General features: G+C 47.8%; 1 protein-coding gene across 1 annotated transcript; it reads right to left on the reverse strand.

Moving 5' to 3' along the window:
• Positions 1 to 13428: 13428 nt before the first annotated feature.
• UHO2_07405 (uncharacterized protein) lies at positions 13429 to 17655 on the reverse strand (the record flags this gene model as incomplete). Its single annotated transcript, XM_041556616.1, has 2 exons — positions 13429 to 16556; positions 16656 to 17655. The coding sequence occupies 2 exons, from the start codon at positions 17653 to 17655 to the stop codon at positions 13429 to 13431; spliced, it is 4128 nt and encodes a 1375-aa protein (XP_041412550.1).

Consider the following 17655-nt stretch of genomic DNA (forward strand, 5'->3'; position numbering starts at 1 on the left):
GTTCTCCTCATTGATGTGGCCCTGCCCAATGATGAAGTTCCTAGCACCTGAGCGAATGCTGGATTGGCTAAGATTCTTGGTCTTCTTCCTTTTATCCTCCCCAAACTTCCAAATTTGGAAGAGAAAGAAGGGCGGGAAGCAAGGCCTTCAGCATCACTTGCTTGCCTACTCCCCCCATTGACAGGGAAGCCAGAGTATGTGGATTCAGCATATTGACCATCCTTGCTTGTGGCATCTATGAACATGTGCTCCAGCCACAGACCCTCTGCAACTGGAGGTGTGGAAGAGGAGGAGGAGACAGAGGGAGAGGAAGAAAATGCTTTCGGCCAAGTCATTTGATGTTGTCTTGGGTGATGGTTTATGCTGCTCTGCCAAGTGTAAGTGATCGCACACCAGAGACTAACTGAGGTTGATTGAGTAAGGTCTACTCGATATGATTTGCCTAAATGTAACCAAGCATTGTCACCTAGTAAGTCTCGACTGACCACCTTGAACACTCTGTTCAGAGGTTGCACGGCATGGACATTGTTTGTTGGTGAGTGGGTGATACACTCTCCCCTACAGTACAAGTGTTCATAGTACTGTTGATATTGCTCTTGGACGTTGTCTGGACTGCAATATGCTAATCGCCTACAGAGGACAGGAGTTACTGGACTGCTGGTGTGAAACACTGCCTACAATAACCAACTGGACTGCTGGTGTGAAACACTGCCTACAATAACTGACTGGACCGCTGGTGTCAAGCAACACTGCCTACAGCAAGGGACTGGACCGCTAGTGTGAAGAACACTGCCTACAGTTGTCAACTAATGGTGATACAACACACATGTTGAGAGTCGTTGCAAGAGCACTGCTATTGTGATGATACATAACCGAGTAAGTATAGAGTAAGTAAGTTGAGTTCAGAGTGGATGCCAATCCACTTGTATGCTATGTAGAATGAGAGTATTTATATGTCCAGCTGGTGTTTTCCCTTGACACCTATCCTGCTCCTCTTGAGGGGCCTTTGACCCCTGTTAGGCATTGCCTTGCTCTGCTGGCACCAACCCCTTCAATACTGTGCTCCTACCATTTGCTCGGTGTAAGGGTTATGCAACACTGCCCTCTCGCCTACATGCTCTCCTTCTGTCTGATGTGTGATGCCCCCTTTTGGCACAGCTCCTTCTCGACTTAATTGTGTGAATTCCCTTTGAACCTCGTGACCATACCCCCTGGTCATGTGGTCACGTCAGCACAGCTCCGAATACTTGTTTGGATCGGCTGACTAGTTGAAGCGTGCTGATCCGGCTGACTCTGACTGATCCCATGAGATCAATCTGGATTCCCAGGATTCGATCAATTTCGTAATTCATGCTGCCAACCTGATTAATCTCATTGATCCCTGATGGTTTTGGCTCTGATCAATCTGGCACACCCTTCATATGTTGATCTTCTGTGCACCCTTCATATACTGCTCTGTTATGCAACATTACCATAGCTGCCACTGAACATTTGGCACACCCTCTTGCACAGGCCAGCTGTCCCTGTGACATTACCCCCCCTTCCAGAGCCGAGCTCTGTCAAGGTTATATAAGCCCTCCTTCATCCTTCTTTTCATCCTCTCTTTCTTCTCCTCTTACCATAACATGCAACTGATATCCCTTTACTCAGTATGCCCCATCTTCGTCATTCTCATCCTTTGAGGACTTCCCCTTCACCTCCTACTACAATGGTTGAGGTTTCTAATGATGACCCTGCCCCTCAGAGTCTGACTCCTTCAATCCAGACTCCCCCGTTGCCTATGTCTTCCCTTCCTGATGACTTGGCCTTCCCAAGCCCAACTGCTTCCTTGCTTTCCCTCTGCTCCTCCCTTGGGCATGTGTATGGACCTGATCCTTCATTCCTTGACTTGGAATGCCCTGTGACTTCCTCCTCCAACCATCATGATGCTGTGGAAGTAGACTTGGCATGTACTCCAGCCCCTCCTTCCCTTGATTGTCATGTACCTACCAATGGTGAGATAGCTGGTTGGTCTGAAGGATTGGTGGTGTCTAGGCTGGTGGTAAAAATTGCTACTGGGGACTATCCTCCAGAGTGGGAGGTAGGTAGAGGTTCTTCAACCAAACGGTGACTGCACTGCCTGGCTATGCTTCGAATGACTGAGGGTTGTATGCCCTGGCCTAGCTGGCAATGCACCTGGTGTGCTAGTCTTAGTCTTCCGTGAGTAATCTTTTGTACACCATTCTCTTTCTTCCTGCCAATGCTAACCTCCTCTCTTTTAGTTGTTTTCCTTCTGCATTCATCAACCCCTTCATCCCTTATGGTTATGTTCCTTGCACCTGCACTCATTGCCACCTCAGCAACTTGTCGCATTGTGAATGGACAATTCCTGTTTCTCTGGACATGGAGTACCTTGGTGATGGTCCCCCCAACAGACAGCCTCAGGGTGCTCACCTGGCAGAGCATGCACATCTGACTGTGACCAATGGTTATGGTCCAGGATTTGTTCATGCTGATGATCGAGTGACTGACCCCGACACCTCTGATGAATGGATATTTGCCATCGGTGTTCTCTGGCACTTGCCTAACTGAGCGATGGCATTCCCAATCATTTGGATTCTCTTCTTGTACCTTGATTGTCATGATAAGTTGTGCTCAGAGTGTCGACCTCATGAGTCTGTCATGGTACCTGGCGAGTATGCTGATTTCCTCTTCCGTGGACACTGGGTTCGTCCTCCTCTCATTCCTACTCATGAACGTGACATGTAACAATGTGTTTGTATCCACCTCTCAATTCAATTTTCTTTTGCTCCTTTTTTCTCTAAAAGACTGTCTCTTTTTTGTCGACTTGCATGAGATGCTATGAAATTTGAACAGAGTTTTTGCCTTCCGTCGATATGTTTTGCTCTTCTCCATTTTGTGTCACTTTTTGTTGAAGGTTTTTTTTTTTTTTGTGTTGCTTTTTGGTCGAAGTTTTTGTGTCGCTTTTTTGTTGAAACTTATAGTCGTCGTCCCCCCGCTGATTCCTCATACTCCTGGATGAGGGTTGGGCAATTGAGAAGGTCAATCGACTCCCATGATGCTGCTTCTTCTGGGTACCCTCACCAGAGTACCCTGTATTTGATCTTGTGATTACGAACTCGTTTGTCCAGTAAGGCCTCAACCTCGAATTTGAGGTCCTCTTCTGGTAACAGTGGCTCTACTGGAATCTGTGAGTGATGTGGAAGTGTGCTTGTCCTGGCTGGCTCCAACATTGATATGTGAAAAATGTTGTGGACTCAGAGGTTTACTGGTAGACCAATTTGATATGCCCTTCTACCAATCCTTTCTCTGATTGGGTATGGGCCTGCAAACCTCATGTCCAACTTTGGGGTTGGTTGTCTCATCTTCCAGTTCCTTCAATTGATATACACTAAGTCACCCACTTTGAATTCAATATCTTTCCATTTGCAGTTGTATTGGTTGACCGCCTGACTCTGAGCTTGTCTGATATGATCTTGAAGATACTTAATTCATTCAGTATTGTCCATGAAGTATTCGGCAAGCTTTGGGTCATTTACCCCAAGTTTTCCAGGTATCTCCAGATGTGACTTGGGATTCCAACCATAGCAAGCAAAAAATGGGGATATGCCAATACTAGTGTGCACAGTGTTGTTGTACATGAATGCTGCCATATGAATTAAGCTAGACCAATCATCCTGCTCATAGTTGCAGTACATCCGGAGGTACTGCTCTATGACCTGATTTACTCGTTCTGTCTGTCCATCAGTTTGGGGGTGATAGGATGTACTGGGCGAGTGTTTTGCACCTAGGCTGTCTACAAATGTGGACCAAGACTTGGATATGAATTGTCATCCATGAGCTGAGACAATGTGGTCTGGGGCACCGAATAGTGGAAAGAGGTTTGTTTTGAGAAGTACAGCTGTCTGTTCTGCCGTTATGGTCTTTGTCATCAGGACCATGATTGTATACTTGGTCAGTTGGTCTACTATGACTAAGATGGAGTCATAGTCTCCTGACAACGGTAGTCCTTCAATGAAATCCAATGATATGGATCCCCATGGCCTTTCTGGTGTGGACAATGGTTGGAGGAGACCATAGGGTCAGTGTCGAGGTGTCTTGTATCATGTGCATACAGGACAACTTGCCACATAGTCTGCAATCCAGGCTGTCATATTAGGCCACCAGTAGTGCCTTTGGGCAGACCGGATAGTGGCATCCCATCTGACATGTCTGGTGGTTACACCATCGTGACACTGAGACATCACCATGAATCATAGATGTTCCACTGAGAGGGATTGGTCATCTACTTCTTGTGCACCTTGTGTCCTGCATTTGTTGGTTCTTCCCAGCATGGTTACCTTTGGAATGACCAGGCATCCATCTTTGTGCCAGAGCCCATTCCTGGTTTCAAAAGGTGTCTGGGCTTGCATCTCTTGAAGTTCCTGATCTAGGGGCTGGAACATTTGGACTAGGCCTAGTAATCCTTGTGAAGTGATAGCCTCCATTGTTGGCATGGCTGCTATCAGTACTGAAGCAACCCCTGCTGTTTCAGGGGTGTCCTGTGGTTTGTTCACATCTTGAACTTTCTTGAACACCCTGGATGGTAGTAACTGTTGCACATTGTGTTCCTGTTCCTCCCCAACAGGTTGCATGTCTCTCCTCCAAGTTAATGCATCTGGTTCTCCAGCCTTGTTGCCTGGACAATATTGCAGCATGAAATCAAAATCGGCCAACAATACTGCCCATCTAGCTTGTCTTCCAGTAATATGTCATTGAGACTTAAAATACTTGAGGGCTTCGTGATCTGTCAGAATGACAAGCTGATTGGGTAGTCTGGCTAACATATGGCACCACTGGGTGAGGCAGGCCACCACTGCAAGGAGCTCTTTATCATGTATCTTGTAGTTCTTTCCAGCTGATGCCATCTTGTGAGAATAGTAAACTACTGGGTGCCAATGACCTTCATGTTCCTGTTTTAATACCCCAGCAATGGTGAAGTCACTTGCATCCATCTCTAACTGTGTCAGCAAGTGATAGTTGAAGTGTTTCAACACCCCAGCTGTTGTAAATGCTTGGATGAGCTTGTGAAAAGCCTGCTTGGCATCTCCCAGTAACTCAAACTTCTTGAATCATTCCATGGGCTTTACTAACGATGTAAGCAGTTTCACGATGCATGCAAAATGAGCTATGAATCTCCGATAGAAGTTTGCGAAGCCTAAGAAACACTGGATATCATGGATCGACCCTGGCATAGGCCATTCTGTAACCATTCATACCTTCTCTGGATCCATTTCTATCCCTGTGGGTTTTATGATATACCCCAAGAATTCGATGGTGTCTGTGTGAAACTCGCATTTTGACAGCTTGGTGAATAGTTGATGCTTCTTCAAGCATGACAGGATCTCAATGATGTGCATGATATGTTCCTCTTTCATGTCACTAAAGATTAGGAAGTCATCCAGATACACCACCATGTATATTCTGATGATATCATGGAAGATGTGGTTGATAAACAACTGGAAATGGGCAGGAGCATTAGCTAGGCCAAAAGGCATTACCAAATACTCATAAAGACCCAGCTGGGTTCCAAATGCTGTCTTCCACTTGTCTCCATCCACAATACAGATAAGGTTATATGCGGCTCTGAGATCCAGCTTCGAATATATCCTTGCCTTGTGTAGGAGGAACAACTGTTCATTGATGAGTGGCAATGGTGCTCGATTCTTGACTGTGATTTCATTCAAGCCCCTGTAATCGATGCAGAGTTGCAATCCTCCATCTTTTTTAGGTACAAAGAGTACTGGTGATCTTGCAGGGCTCTTCGATGGCTGTATGAAACCTTTGGCTAGGTTTTCATCAAGGTACTTGCAGAGTTTGGCCATTTCCTTTGGTCCCTTGAGATATAATGGTCCTTGAGGGGGCTTACTATTTTCAGCCAGTTCAAGCTGTAGATTGTGCTCCATGTGTGGTGGTAGCTTGTCTGCTTCCACCTCGTCGAACACCTCTCATAGATGTCAGTACGGTTCCAGTATGTCCTTGACCATAACCAGTTTATCCACTTCTACCTCCATTTCTAGCCCTCGTTTGGCTCCAGTAGGCACAAATCCAAATGCTGGAAGAGATGAGGGTGGAGTGTCTAGCAGCATGAACCCAATAGGGCCATCCTCCAAAGCCACTTGGATCAATCATTCCACTGATACAAACTCATGTCCATGAAGTTTTATAGACTTATAGTTCTTATCAGGGGGATCCTTTTTGTTTATCTTCAGGGGTGCCTGTCGTAGGGCTCCCGACTCTTCTGGTTGGTCCTTCTGAGCTTGGGTCTTGAATTCGAGTTGGCCAGTATCCCACTGGATCATTGGTCTCAACCTTTTCAATTCCGAGAAACCCAGAATGAGGTCATACTCTGTGGTGTCGGCTACTGATGCCTCCACCGCCCCTAGTACATGTTTTCCAATAACTACCTGCACTGTAGCAGAGCTGTTAATGGCAAGTTTGTGTCTGGTGACACCATGTATGGTTCATGTTTTTGTTGGTTTTGTGTTTAAGTGGTGCTTGCTGACAAAAGATTCTGAAACTATGGTTAAGCCTGCACCTGTGTTGGCAAGTATTTGAGCCAGGTGATCTTGGATCGTACCTGTTAACTCAAGCACTGCCTTGCTTGCATTAGCAGAGAAACAAACAGAACATTCTTGATATGTACAGATGGATGGCGACCAGGGTTGTAGGGTGATGCATGCCATCAGGGCATCATCCCACTGACATTTCCCTCCTCATCCTCCTCATAGTCACTCTCTGCTTTGTTGGTGAGAGATAACTGAGCAAGCTTGAGGCTGGCTTGCTTGACTGAATATGCATCTTGCGGTTCTTCTTCAGTCATGCTTTCCTCCTCAGGAGTTGATTCTCCCTCAGGGGCATCTTCTAAGGTCACCATGACTTTTGGACCATTAGGTCTGGTTGTCATTGGCACAGGAGGTTTTCTAGTGGGACAATCCCTTGCCCAATGCCCTGTGCCTCTGCACAAATGACAGGTGTTGCTGTCCTGAGAGTTAGCCTCCTTTGGCTTCTGGGCTTGTATCAGGTGAGGAGGCAGGGGGCAATTACCAAATCGGTATGAATTACCTGCAGTTACAGGTCCAGGTTGTCGGGCCTGTGGGATTGCTGTTGTTGTTGCTCGTGTGACCATGTTCATGCGAGACGTAAGTACGCTGGGATATCTTGAGGCAGAATGTTGCATCACCATTCATTGATGATCAATGTCCTCTACCTCTTGATACCATTCCCAAATACTTGTAGGTGGGTTTTGCTCGAACTTCTCCTGAAGACCACGGGTGAGGGTACTTTGGAATAAGTCAATAACCAAGTCCCTGTCCTCCATATTGACTTGCCCTTCAAGGTCTCTGAACTGTTCAACATGTTGAGTAGCTGCACCAGGTGTGTCAGTTGTGAGTCGCATGTTGAGTAGCTTGTTGTAAGCTTCGATTCTCGAATTGCGGGGGTTGTATTGTTCAGTCAAGCATTGTCTGAAATAATGCCAGTCATGGAACAATCTCCCTTGTCGGTCATGATCAATTTGTATCTTGGATGTCCACCATTTGCAAGCATTCCCTTCTAACTGGGACCCTGTGTGATGGATCATGCTCTTGTGGTCATATACTCAATTGAATGCAAACCATGTTTCAGCTTCAATCAGGAAGATTTCCACATCCCTCAGATTGAACTTTGGGAAAGGGGTGGAAAGTGGTTTAGACTGACCAGGGGAAGGCTCCCCCATGTTCTTGTCATCATATTCGGTGTCCCTAGGTATTCCTTCATAGGGCTGACTGTATCTCAGCCCGGTAGGGGTTGCATACTTTTTGTAGTTCGAATATGGTTGCATGTTTTGACCTAGGAATGACCCCATCCTGTGTGGTCTGGGTGCTGGGTTGGGTTTGAATGACTCCTCATTGGTAGTTTCCTCAGACTGACTGTTGCTCCCAACGAGGGCTTCCAATGACTCCAACCTCTGCACAAAACAATTGGTAACTGTCCAATTCATTGATAGGAGCTTCTCCATTCTTTCCTCAGACCTTTCCATTAATCTCTGCAGCTCCTTGAACCTATCCTTGGTGTCAGGCTCCATCATGTTGTTGTGGGGCACAACTTGAACAATCCACTCTAATGTAAGCAATTGCATGCCAGAGACTAACTGAGGTTGATTGAGTAAGGTCTACTTGATATGATTCGCCTAAACATAGCCAAGCATCATCGCCTAGTAAGTCTCAACTGACCACCTTGAACACTCCATTCAGAGGTTGTGCAGCATGGATGTTGTTTGTTGGTGAGTGGGTGATACACTCTCCCCTACAGTACAAGTGTTTGTAGTACTGTTGATATTGCTCTTGGACGTTGTCTGGACTGCAATATGCTAATTGCCTACAGAGGACAGGAGTTACTGGACTGCTGGTGTGAAACACTGCCTACAATAACTGACTGGACTGCTGGTGTCAAGCAACACTGCCTACAGCAAGGGACTGGACTGCTGGTGTTGAAGAACACTGCCTACAGTAATGAACTGGACCGCTAGTGTGAAGAACACTGCCTACAGTTGTTGACTAATGGTGATACAACACACATGTTGAGAGTCATTGCAAGAGCACTGCTATTGTGATGATACATAACTGAGTAAGTATAGAGTAAGTAAGTTGAGTTCAGAGTGGATGCCAATCCACTCATATGCTATGTAGAATGAGAGTATTTATATGTCTGGCCAGTGTTTTCCCTTGACACCTATCCTGCTCCTCTTGAGGGGCCTTTGTCCCCTGTTAGGCATTGCCTTGCTCTGCTGGCACCAACCCCTTCAATACTGTGCTCCTACCATTTGCTCGGTGTAAGGGTTATGCAACACTGCCCTCTCGCCTACATGCTCTCCTTCTGTCTGATGTGTGATGCCCCCTTTTGGCACAGCTCCTTCTCGACTTAATTGTGTGAATTCCCTTTGAACCTCGTGACCATACCCCCTGGTCATGTGGTCACATTGGCACAGCTCTGAATACTTGTTTGGATCAGCCAACTAGTTGAAGTGTGCTGATCCAGCTGACTCTGACCAATCCCATGAGATTGATCTGGATTCCCAGGATTCGATCAATCTCATAATTCATGCTGCCAACCTGATTAATCTCATTGATCCCTGATGGTTTTGGCTCTGATCAATCTGGCACACCCTTCATATGTTGATCTTCTGTGCACCCTTCATATACTGCTCCATTACACGACATTACCATAGCTGCCGCTGATCATTTGGCGCATTCTCTTGCGCAGGCCAGCTGTCCCTGTGACACCAAGAAGCATGAGAAGCTGCTTGTTTGAGGGTTTCTTCCCATTCATTATCCTCTGCTCAGAACAAAGAGGCTCCTTTGAGAGAGGTGGATGAGGAAGAGGAGAAGATGGATCGGACTGATTCTTGGGAGGTTGCTTTGAATCTTTTTCCATAATACCCACTCTTCCTACCCATAGAAGAGGAGGTGGTGGACAGCTTGTTCTGACTGCCCATCTCAGGGGATGTTGCAGGTGTACTCCCATTCTGAGAAGTGGAGAAGGTAGACTTGAACAAGGACACCGAAAGTGGAGGTGAGAGAGGCAGGTTGGAACGAAGGTCCAAAAACCTCTCCACAAGTGTCTCTACCTCTTCCTCATGAGCATCATTGTGATACTTGCTTCAAGCAGCGTGAGGGAGCGTCCCAAACTTCTGCCCCTGATCTGAAGCCATGGGAAGTGAGTGGGCAGGCTTGTGAGAGAAAGGTATGATCTTCATCAAAATCCTCAACCTCCTCTTCATCAATCCTTTATTGCTTGAAGAGTTGGATCAAATTGATCCATCATCATATGCCTGACCAGAGCTTATGCTCATGCGGGTAACTTTGCCAACCAACTCTGTACTTGACTGAGACATTTTCTACTCCATCACAACAGGAAAATTCCATATCAGGTCAGTAACTATTCCACACAAAAAGAGATGAAAGGGGAAGGGGAGAGGTATGTGTCATGGGCCTGAATGCTCAAGAAGCAGGAGGGTCACTGGTTCATATGGAAGGAGCACAGGTATCAGAGATCTAGTCGATACCAGTAGAGAGCATGGTCATAGTGCAGTCTCCATGGAGACCATGGACTCCTATGGACTCACATGCAAAGGAGGACTGGGCCCATATGCAAGGAGGGCCAGGCACAGCCATGAAGAGAACCAAGCTCAAGGAGCATGCAGATGGTTACCACTCAGGGGCTTGAGAGACAAGAGTCAAAGGAACTGTCACCAGTCAAAGGAGAAGGAGCAGTGTATAGGAAACTGGCAAGCAGGTCCTGAGGAGGAGGAGCAGTGTCGAAGGAGTCGACACCACTCAGGAGGCACAGGGGTGCCAAGCAAGCAGGATAGCAAGGAGGAGGAGCAGTGCTAGAGGGGCCCCTGTACAGTACTCGATGAAGAAGGTACTCTCTGGAGAGAGAGAGAGCAGGAGCAGCGTCGCTGGCGACGCTGTGAAGAGGTATATAACCATACTTTCTCATCATCAAAGGTCGAGTGGATCCTCTTCCACTCTACACACATCATAACTAGTTATCACTTCAGCATAAGTATATATTAGTTTCAGTCAGCATAGCAGCAATCTATCAAGGTTGCTCCTCATCATAGTGCATGTGTTGTATCACCACTACCTGACATCTGTAGGCAACCTATAGCAGGTCAGCAGTCCAGATATAGTTAGAACCGAAGGCAGTAGTCCACTGCAGTCCAGGGATCACCTCAAGCATCAGTCAACACACTGGACACTCGTGTTGATGCCACCAACCTTACCACCAACACCACCAACCTCATATCATCGACATTCACCAACCTTATCACCAACACCATTGACCTCATCATCATCAACACTCACACCAGACCTTGGTGTCATCACAACCTATGTATTGATATTGATCATGCCAAGCTACCCCTGAACAGAGTGTCCACAGAGGTCAGCCAAAACCTATGATAGTATATACAACAAATGCCACCTGCTGTCATCGCACAACTTGATAGTCACCAAGTGACTAGCTCATCAATACCAATACCAAGACAATAGCTGTCATGCAGTTTGATAGTCACCAAGTATCTCGACAGACCGACCTGGGTTTCAGGCGCGAGACCCCTGACACACTGCTCACATGTCAGAGCCGTATGATGATGGCCCTTGTCTTATCTTGGCCTGGGTGCCCTAGACATTCATGCCATCATTGTTGTTTAGATACAATTGTTTTGCTCTCAGTTTGCTTGAGCTCCTCATCAACACCTTCAAGTAATGGTATCAACATTATCATTGTGCTCTCCAGCCATGTATCACCTCAAAGCTCCAACAGTCCTCACTTGTGATTCTTGGTTATCTTGAGTAGCATGCCATTTGCTAGATGTATTTGTCTGCTGGTGGAATCTAATGTCACTCATGCTCCTTCATCCATTAGCAAATTGGTCAACAACAGGTTAACATTGAGGTGTCTAACATATAGTACATTCTGAAGAAATACATCTCCATGTTTTGTTGATATGTTAATGTCTCCCATAGCTGTCACTTCCAATACTTCACTTCCAGCAGTGAATACACACTTTTGGCAAGCTTTTGGACAGATGAGCATGCTATGATTGTTGACCATGTGATAGGTAGCCCCTGAGTCTAGGATCCAATGAGATGTCTCCTTTGATTCTGGGGTTTTCCACCAACCTGGTGAGAAGGAGCACCAGACTTCCTAGTCTGACTTGGCAAGGGAGGAGTTGTCAGGGATGGTGACCAAAGCATCACATTGCTTGATTCCATGCCCAGGGCATTTGCATACCCAGCATCAAATCCTTCTGGGTCTAGCTCCAGCTTTTGCACTCACCTGGTCATTGTCCTTTTCATCTTTCTTGGTTGATTCACCCTGATTGTTGCTGCTGGTGACTCTGGCACTGGCTTGGCAGGGGTCCACTTTCTGGGCAGGGTTATTCTTGATTGCTGACTGATGAATGGTCAGGGCCATGGTGAGGGCATCAAAGTTGAGCTGGTTGATGGTGGTGACAGTTTCTTTGTATATGGGGTGGCAAATGGTGCACTTCTGTAGGTTCAAGAATAGAGTATCATCTGAAAACAGCTTTCCCAGGAGACTGCTCTCTGTCTGGATAGCCCTGATATCCTGGATGAGCTTCTGGGCATCAGAGTTGAACATCCTTACATCTCCTAATTGAGCAATGAGTGCAAGTTGGCATGAGGTTGCTGTGGCCTCATTGGTCAAGCCACTCTCAATCTTCTTCCATACTTGGTGGAACATGTGATATTCTCTGATGATATTAAGGATCAAATAGTTTATATTATGTTCCCTGGTGGTATTGATGGTACCATGTAGGGCATTGGTTAATGCATTGTCAAACATATGGCTCCACTTGGGGTGCTTCTTGTCATAGACTCCTTCCAAGTGCTTCATAGCATTTGGCATGGACCTGAGGAATGACTTGATGTGAGCACTCCAACTATAATAGTTGCACAATGTAAGTTTGGGGACTGGTTTGAAGAGTTTTGCCAGGGTTCAGAAGTTGTACTGCTTGCTGTTGTCATTGAGGTTGGAGTTGGAGTCAGTTTCTTTGCTGGCATCATCGCCATGCACTTCAACTTCAGTTTTGTTGCCACCTCATGGTTGGACTGTCTTGCCTCTTCTGCCTCCTTTGGCTTTGCTAACACCAGCTTGGGTTTCGGTTTCTTCTACCATGTTTGTCAATGGGGCTCCTTGGCTTGGTCAATGGAGCTTCAGACTCTTAATCAGTTGAAGATTGCAAGTACAATGTGCTGCCTGGAGCTACTAGCAAGCTCTTGTTCACAGATGTATGACTTCTTGAATGCTTAGGATTACTATGGATGAATGTAGTCATACAAGTGTGTATATATATCTTAGCACTACCTATGAGCATTTAATGCTGAAATGAGCTGCCTCCTGAGTTACTCCTGAGTTGTTGCTTCCTGTATTGCTCCTGACTCATTGCTATGGCAATGCTCATGTATCCCACATGCATATCATTTATGCACGACTTCACTGTATCGTCAATTGATTAGACCCCATGAACCCTGTTGAAATGCTGACGAATCTTCAACTCGCAGTCTGTTGCCGCGTTTTTAGTTGAGGTCCTTCGTCAGTACGTTGAAGTCATTTGTCAGTGCGTTGGAGTCAGTCATCAGTGGTTGGAGTTGAGGCGTCTAGTTGATGATGATAGTAGGAGAGAGAGAGAGCGAGAGAGCTAGGAGTCTATATATACAAAAGAAGAGCAGCGGAGAGCTGCATTGACTGCGGAGCATAACAAAGCATTTGCCTTGAGTAGGTTGTGACACATGTGGTCCATGCTAAGATGTTCAGGCCTTTTACTCGGCTGTAAGCACTACCTTCACTGTCTCCACGCTTTGTGCGGCTTTATCTACTTCAACTCCCCCCCTCAACAGCATATGTACCCTGTTCATTATGCTGTTGCTTCAAGGTGTGACCTCTGTTCTTCAACACTGTCGCATAGCTCGGGGACCCTGTTCCGTACACTGCTGCCGGTATTTGCAGGTGTAGCCCAGATCTTGCTTGCTGCATTGCCTGCCTCCCAATGGGCTTCGTGAGTACGTCTGCCAAGTTTCTTGTGGTGTCTACGTACTTGATCTGCACCCTTCCCTCTTGTACGTTGTTACGGATGAAGTGATACTTGGTGTCGATGTGCTTAAGCTTCCAGTGCTGTGCTGGGTCCTTACTAACCTGTATGCAACCAGTGTTGTCCGAGTAGACTGTCGGTGTGCCTGTGGCAATGCCAATTGAGCATAGCAGCTGCTTGAGGAAGAGCACCTCACGTGTTGCTTCTGTGGCTGCAATGAACTCTGCCTCGACAGCGGACAATGACACGCATTTTTGTGTCGCTGACTTCCAGGCTACTGGGTTCCCGTACACTAATGCCACTGACCCCGATGTGCTTCTTCTCTGTATGGTGGCATCGCTTGCCCAGTTTGCATTGCTGTGTGCAACCAGTGGCTCTTGCGACTCACTTGCCCTATAAACCAATCCAACCTGCCTTGTGCTTTCGAGGTAGCATAAGACCCTTTGTGCTGCCTGATAATGCTCCTGTGATGGTTCATGCATGTGCCTAGCGAGAACACCCACAGTGAGACTAAGGTCAGGCCGGGTGCTGTTGGCAACCCAGAGCAGCTTGCCAACAATCACTGGATACTCCTTCTGTTGTGCTGCGCTTGCGACAAGGGTTCCCTCCGGTATGCTCTGCATTGGAACCATGGTCGGCTTCGTGTGTTTGTCCAGGTGCTTTGCCAGCACTTGGTCGATGTACCCTGACTGACCAATCGTCATGGTGCGCATCACACGGTCTTGACTGATTTTGATGCCCAAGAAGTGAGAGACCTCACCACTATCTTCCATCTTCCATCTCTGACCAATCTGCTTCTTAACCTTTAGGACCGTTTCCAGCTGTGGTGCTATGACTAATGTATCATCGATGTAGATGACCACAATGGCCATATCTTCACCCTGTCCCTTGGTGTAGATGCAGGGAGCGCACTCTACCTGGAAGAATCCCATGCGTCGCAAAGACCTGTCGAACTCCTGATTCCATTCTCGCCCAGACTGCTTTAGGCCATATAGGCCCTTGACTACCTTGTACACCTTGCCGGGTGCTACTCCTGATCCTTCTGGCGGCTTCATGTAGATTGCTTCCTTTAACGTGGAGTTCAAGTAAGCCATAGTGATGTCCAGAGCATGTACCTCCCAGTTGTTCTGCACTGCTAGTGCTAAGATGGCTCTGATCGCTCCGAGGGGTGCTACTGGAGAGAAGGTTTCTTGGTAGTCGATCCCCTCTCTCTGTGTGAAGCCCCTTGCAACCAGTCGTGCTTTGTGCTTAACAGGTACACCATCAGCGTCAAGCTTCAGCTGAAGCACAACCTTAGAGTCCACAAGTGGTACTCCTGGTGGTTGGTGCACCACCTCCCAAGTCCCCATTGCCTCAAGTCCTTCTAGCTCCTTTCGTATTGCCTCCTTCCAGAGCTGGGCATCCTCACCATTCATTGCTTCCCCAAGCGTTGGGTCCAGGTTCAGTATTGCTGTGTTGGCGGCACCCACTGTGCTGTCTATGGCTGGTAGGAGATCCTCCACTGCGGCCTCTGATCTGGTCTCCTCCTCTACTATGGCTGGCGTGACACCCTCCTCCTCGACCTCCACAGTCACCATGGGCCTGACTGCCTCTTGTTGGCGATCACTCCATCCTTTGTCCTCATGGAACGTTGCTGAGTTGCTCCATTGAATTGATGCAGGCTGGTCCGGGTTGCAAAACTTCCATGCTTTGTGTTCGTCGTCATACCCAATCATGATGGCTGGCTTTGCTCTAGCTCCGTGCTTGCCTTGCTGGTCCTTCTGTTGAACATGAACCCATGCCAAGCATCCGAAGACTCGCAGTTGCTGGGCCAGCTTGTGCGCGGTGGTTCCATAAAAGGCCTCGTGGGGAATGGTTTTGGTGGCTGACGGGGTAAGGTTCATCACGTGTGCTGCTGCTGTGATTGCGTACGGCCACAACTCTCTGGGGCAAGCTCGACCAATCAGCATCGAGCGCATCTTTTCTTGGACCAATCTGATTGCTCTCTCCGCCCGTCCATTTTGGACGCTGATCCCCGGGACACTCTTTTGCCACTTAAAACCCTCTTGAGTTTGCCAGTCTTCAGCTGCTATGCTGCACCATTCTCCTCCATTGTAGCTGCAGAGTGTTTTGAGTTTCCTGTCTGTTGCCCATTCCATCCTGGCTATCCACCTCCTCAGCGCCGTGAGTGCGGCACTCTTTGTGCAGAGTGGTTCCACGTAGATCAGAGAGGAGAAGTCGTCCACAGCAACTAGTGCATAGTGGTAGTTGGCATGTCCTTTGAAATCTGTCATCAGGTCTACATGTACCAGCTCTAATGGTGCCTCCATTCTTTCCGACTCTGATTGGCTCATCCGTGCTCGAGTCTGTTTTCCTTGACTGCATGCGTTGCAGTGCTTCGACTCATGTTCCATTTCCTCGTCGGTACCTAGGTAATGGGCCCGGATTTGTCTCGTTTTGTCTCGTCCTGGGTGTCCGAACCTCTCATGCCATAGGTAGCTGTCTCGATGCTTCGTGTCCTTATTGCCCTCCGGGGCATTATCTAGTTTTCCTGTGTTCTGGTTGTCCTCTGGGACGCCATCTCGTGTTTCCTCCAGTTCCAAAGCCAGTGCTTGTCCTCGCACTTTGAAGTGGCCCTGTCTTCTGTCCCTTTTGAATTGTACTTGGGTACCATCGTTCTGCTTTATGGTAGTTCCAAACTCATCAAAGATTACTCGTGCACCATTCTCGATCAAGCCTTGTACGGACAATAAGTTAGCATTCAGTTTCGGTACATAAAGCACATCCAATAGTTGGATGGTGGCCTCACCGACCCGAAGGGAGGCATCTCCTATAGCCTTCACCTGAAGCTTTTCGTCCCCTGCCGTACTGATTTGGCCGACCTTGTTCGTTGAGGTGAGCAGCATTCTCTCATCATTTACCATATGATGGGTTGCACCTGAATCGATGATCCAGGTGTCGCATGCTGATCGCTCGCCCCTGTCAACTGCTAGAAAGGTGCACCCGAGTTCCTAGTGGTTCACCTCTTGTGTCGTACGAGCAACAGGTTCGCTTGTGCCTCGTGTGTTTGTGCAATTTCGAGCAATGTGATTTGGTCCTCTGCAAGCGTAGCACTTTGGAGGGGCCAAGGGATTGTGAGGATCGCGCCTCCCCCTGGGTCCTTGCTCCGCCTGGTTGGCACTCCCCTGTTCCGTGTTTGTGGCGACCCTTGCTGCTCCTCTAATACGACCAGTGATCTCACCATCCTGCTGTTTCTTGGCCAGTGCATGGTAGGCTTCGTCATACTTGCAGTCTGGTCTGGCCATTTTCAGTGCATCGACGGTGTTGGCGTAGAACCAATCTTGAGCCGTGCAGCGATAGAGAGTTGATTTCTTGAGGTCCTCGTCGAAACGCTTTCCGAGGCGTGCCGCATCGTTCCAGATCGAATCAAGTTCCTTGCCTAGTCTGACAATGTCTCGATTGTGCAAGCGCACTGTGTGGATACGATCCTGCAGTCCTGCTCGCTTTACAGTGTCGTTTAGTGTTAGTGCCTTCTTGAGTTTGGCATAGAGTGTGCTACCAAGTTGAACTTCTTCATCCACCCCTCTGATGGTGTAGGTGTCGATGCGGCTATCCGGGCTGTTATCGCAGCAGGCGTGGATGAGGCCCACGAGTGCCTTGTCTAGGTCTTCATCGTATTCCTCGCTCCCGGGTACAACGGTACCATACAGGATTTCCTTCGCATTGTGCACTCTCTGGAGGCAGTCGATAAAGGTGGGTTCCCAGGTGTGCCAATTGCTATCGCTGAGCTTCTTGATGTGAGCAATGGAGCTCGATACGTCCTTGGGGATCTTTTCGGTCTCCCTGCGTGGAGCTTGGTTGCTAATGTTGACCAGACCCATGGCCCGTACTATTGCTTCCTCTGCCGATAGTGCCGGGTTCGCCAGCTGGAGGATCCTGACTACCTGCGTGAGCCATCCTTCCTCCTGTCCATTGCTTGTGGTCGTTTGATCATCATCGCCCCTTCCCGTCTGTCCAGCTCTTGTCGATGGCGGCAT

Source organism: Ustilago hordei (genome assembly GCF_900519145.1).
Source record: "Ustilago hordei strain Uho2 genome assembly, contig: UHO2_contig_27, whole genome shotgun sequence".
Classification (NCBI taxonomy): domain Eukaryota; kingdom Fungi; phylum Basidiomycota; class Ustilaginomycetes; order Ustilaginales; family Ustilaginaceae; genus Ustilago; species Ustilago hordei.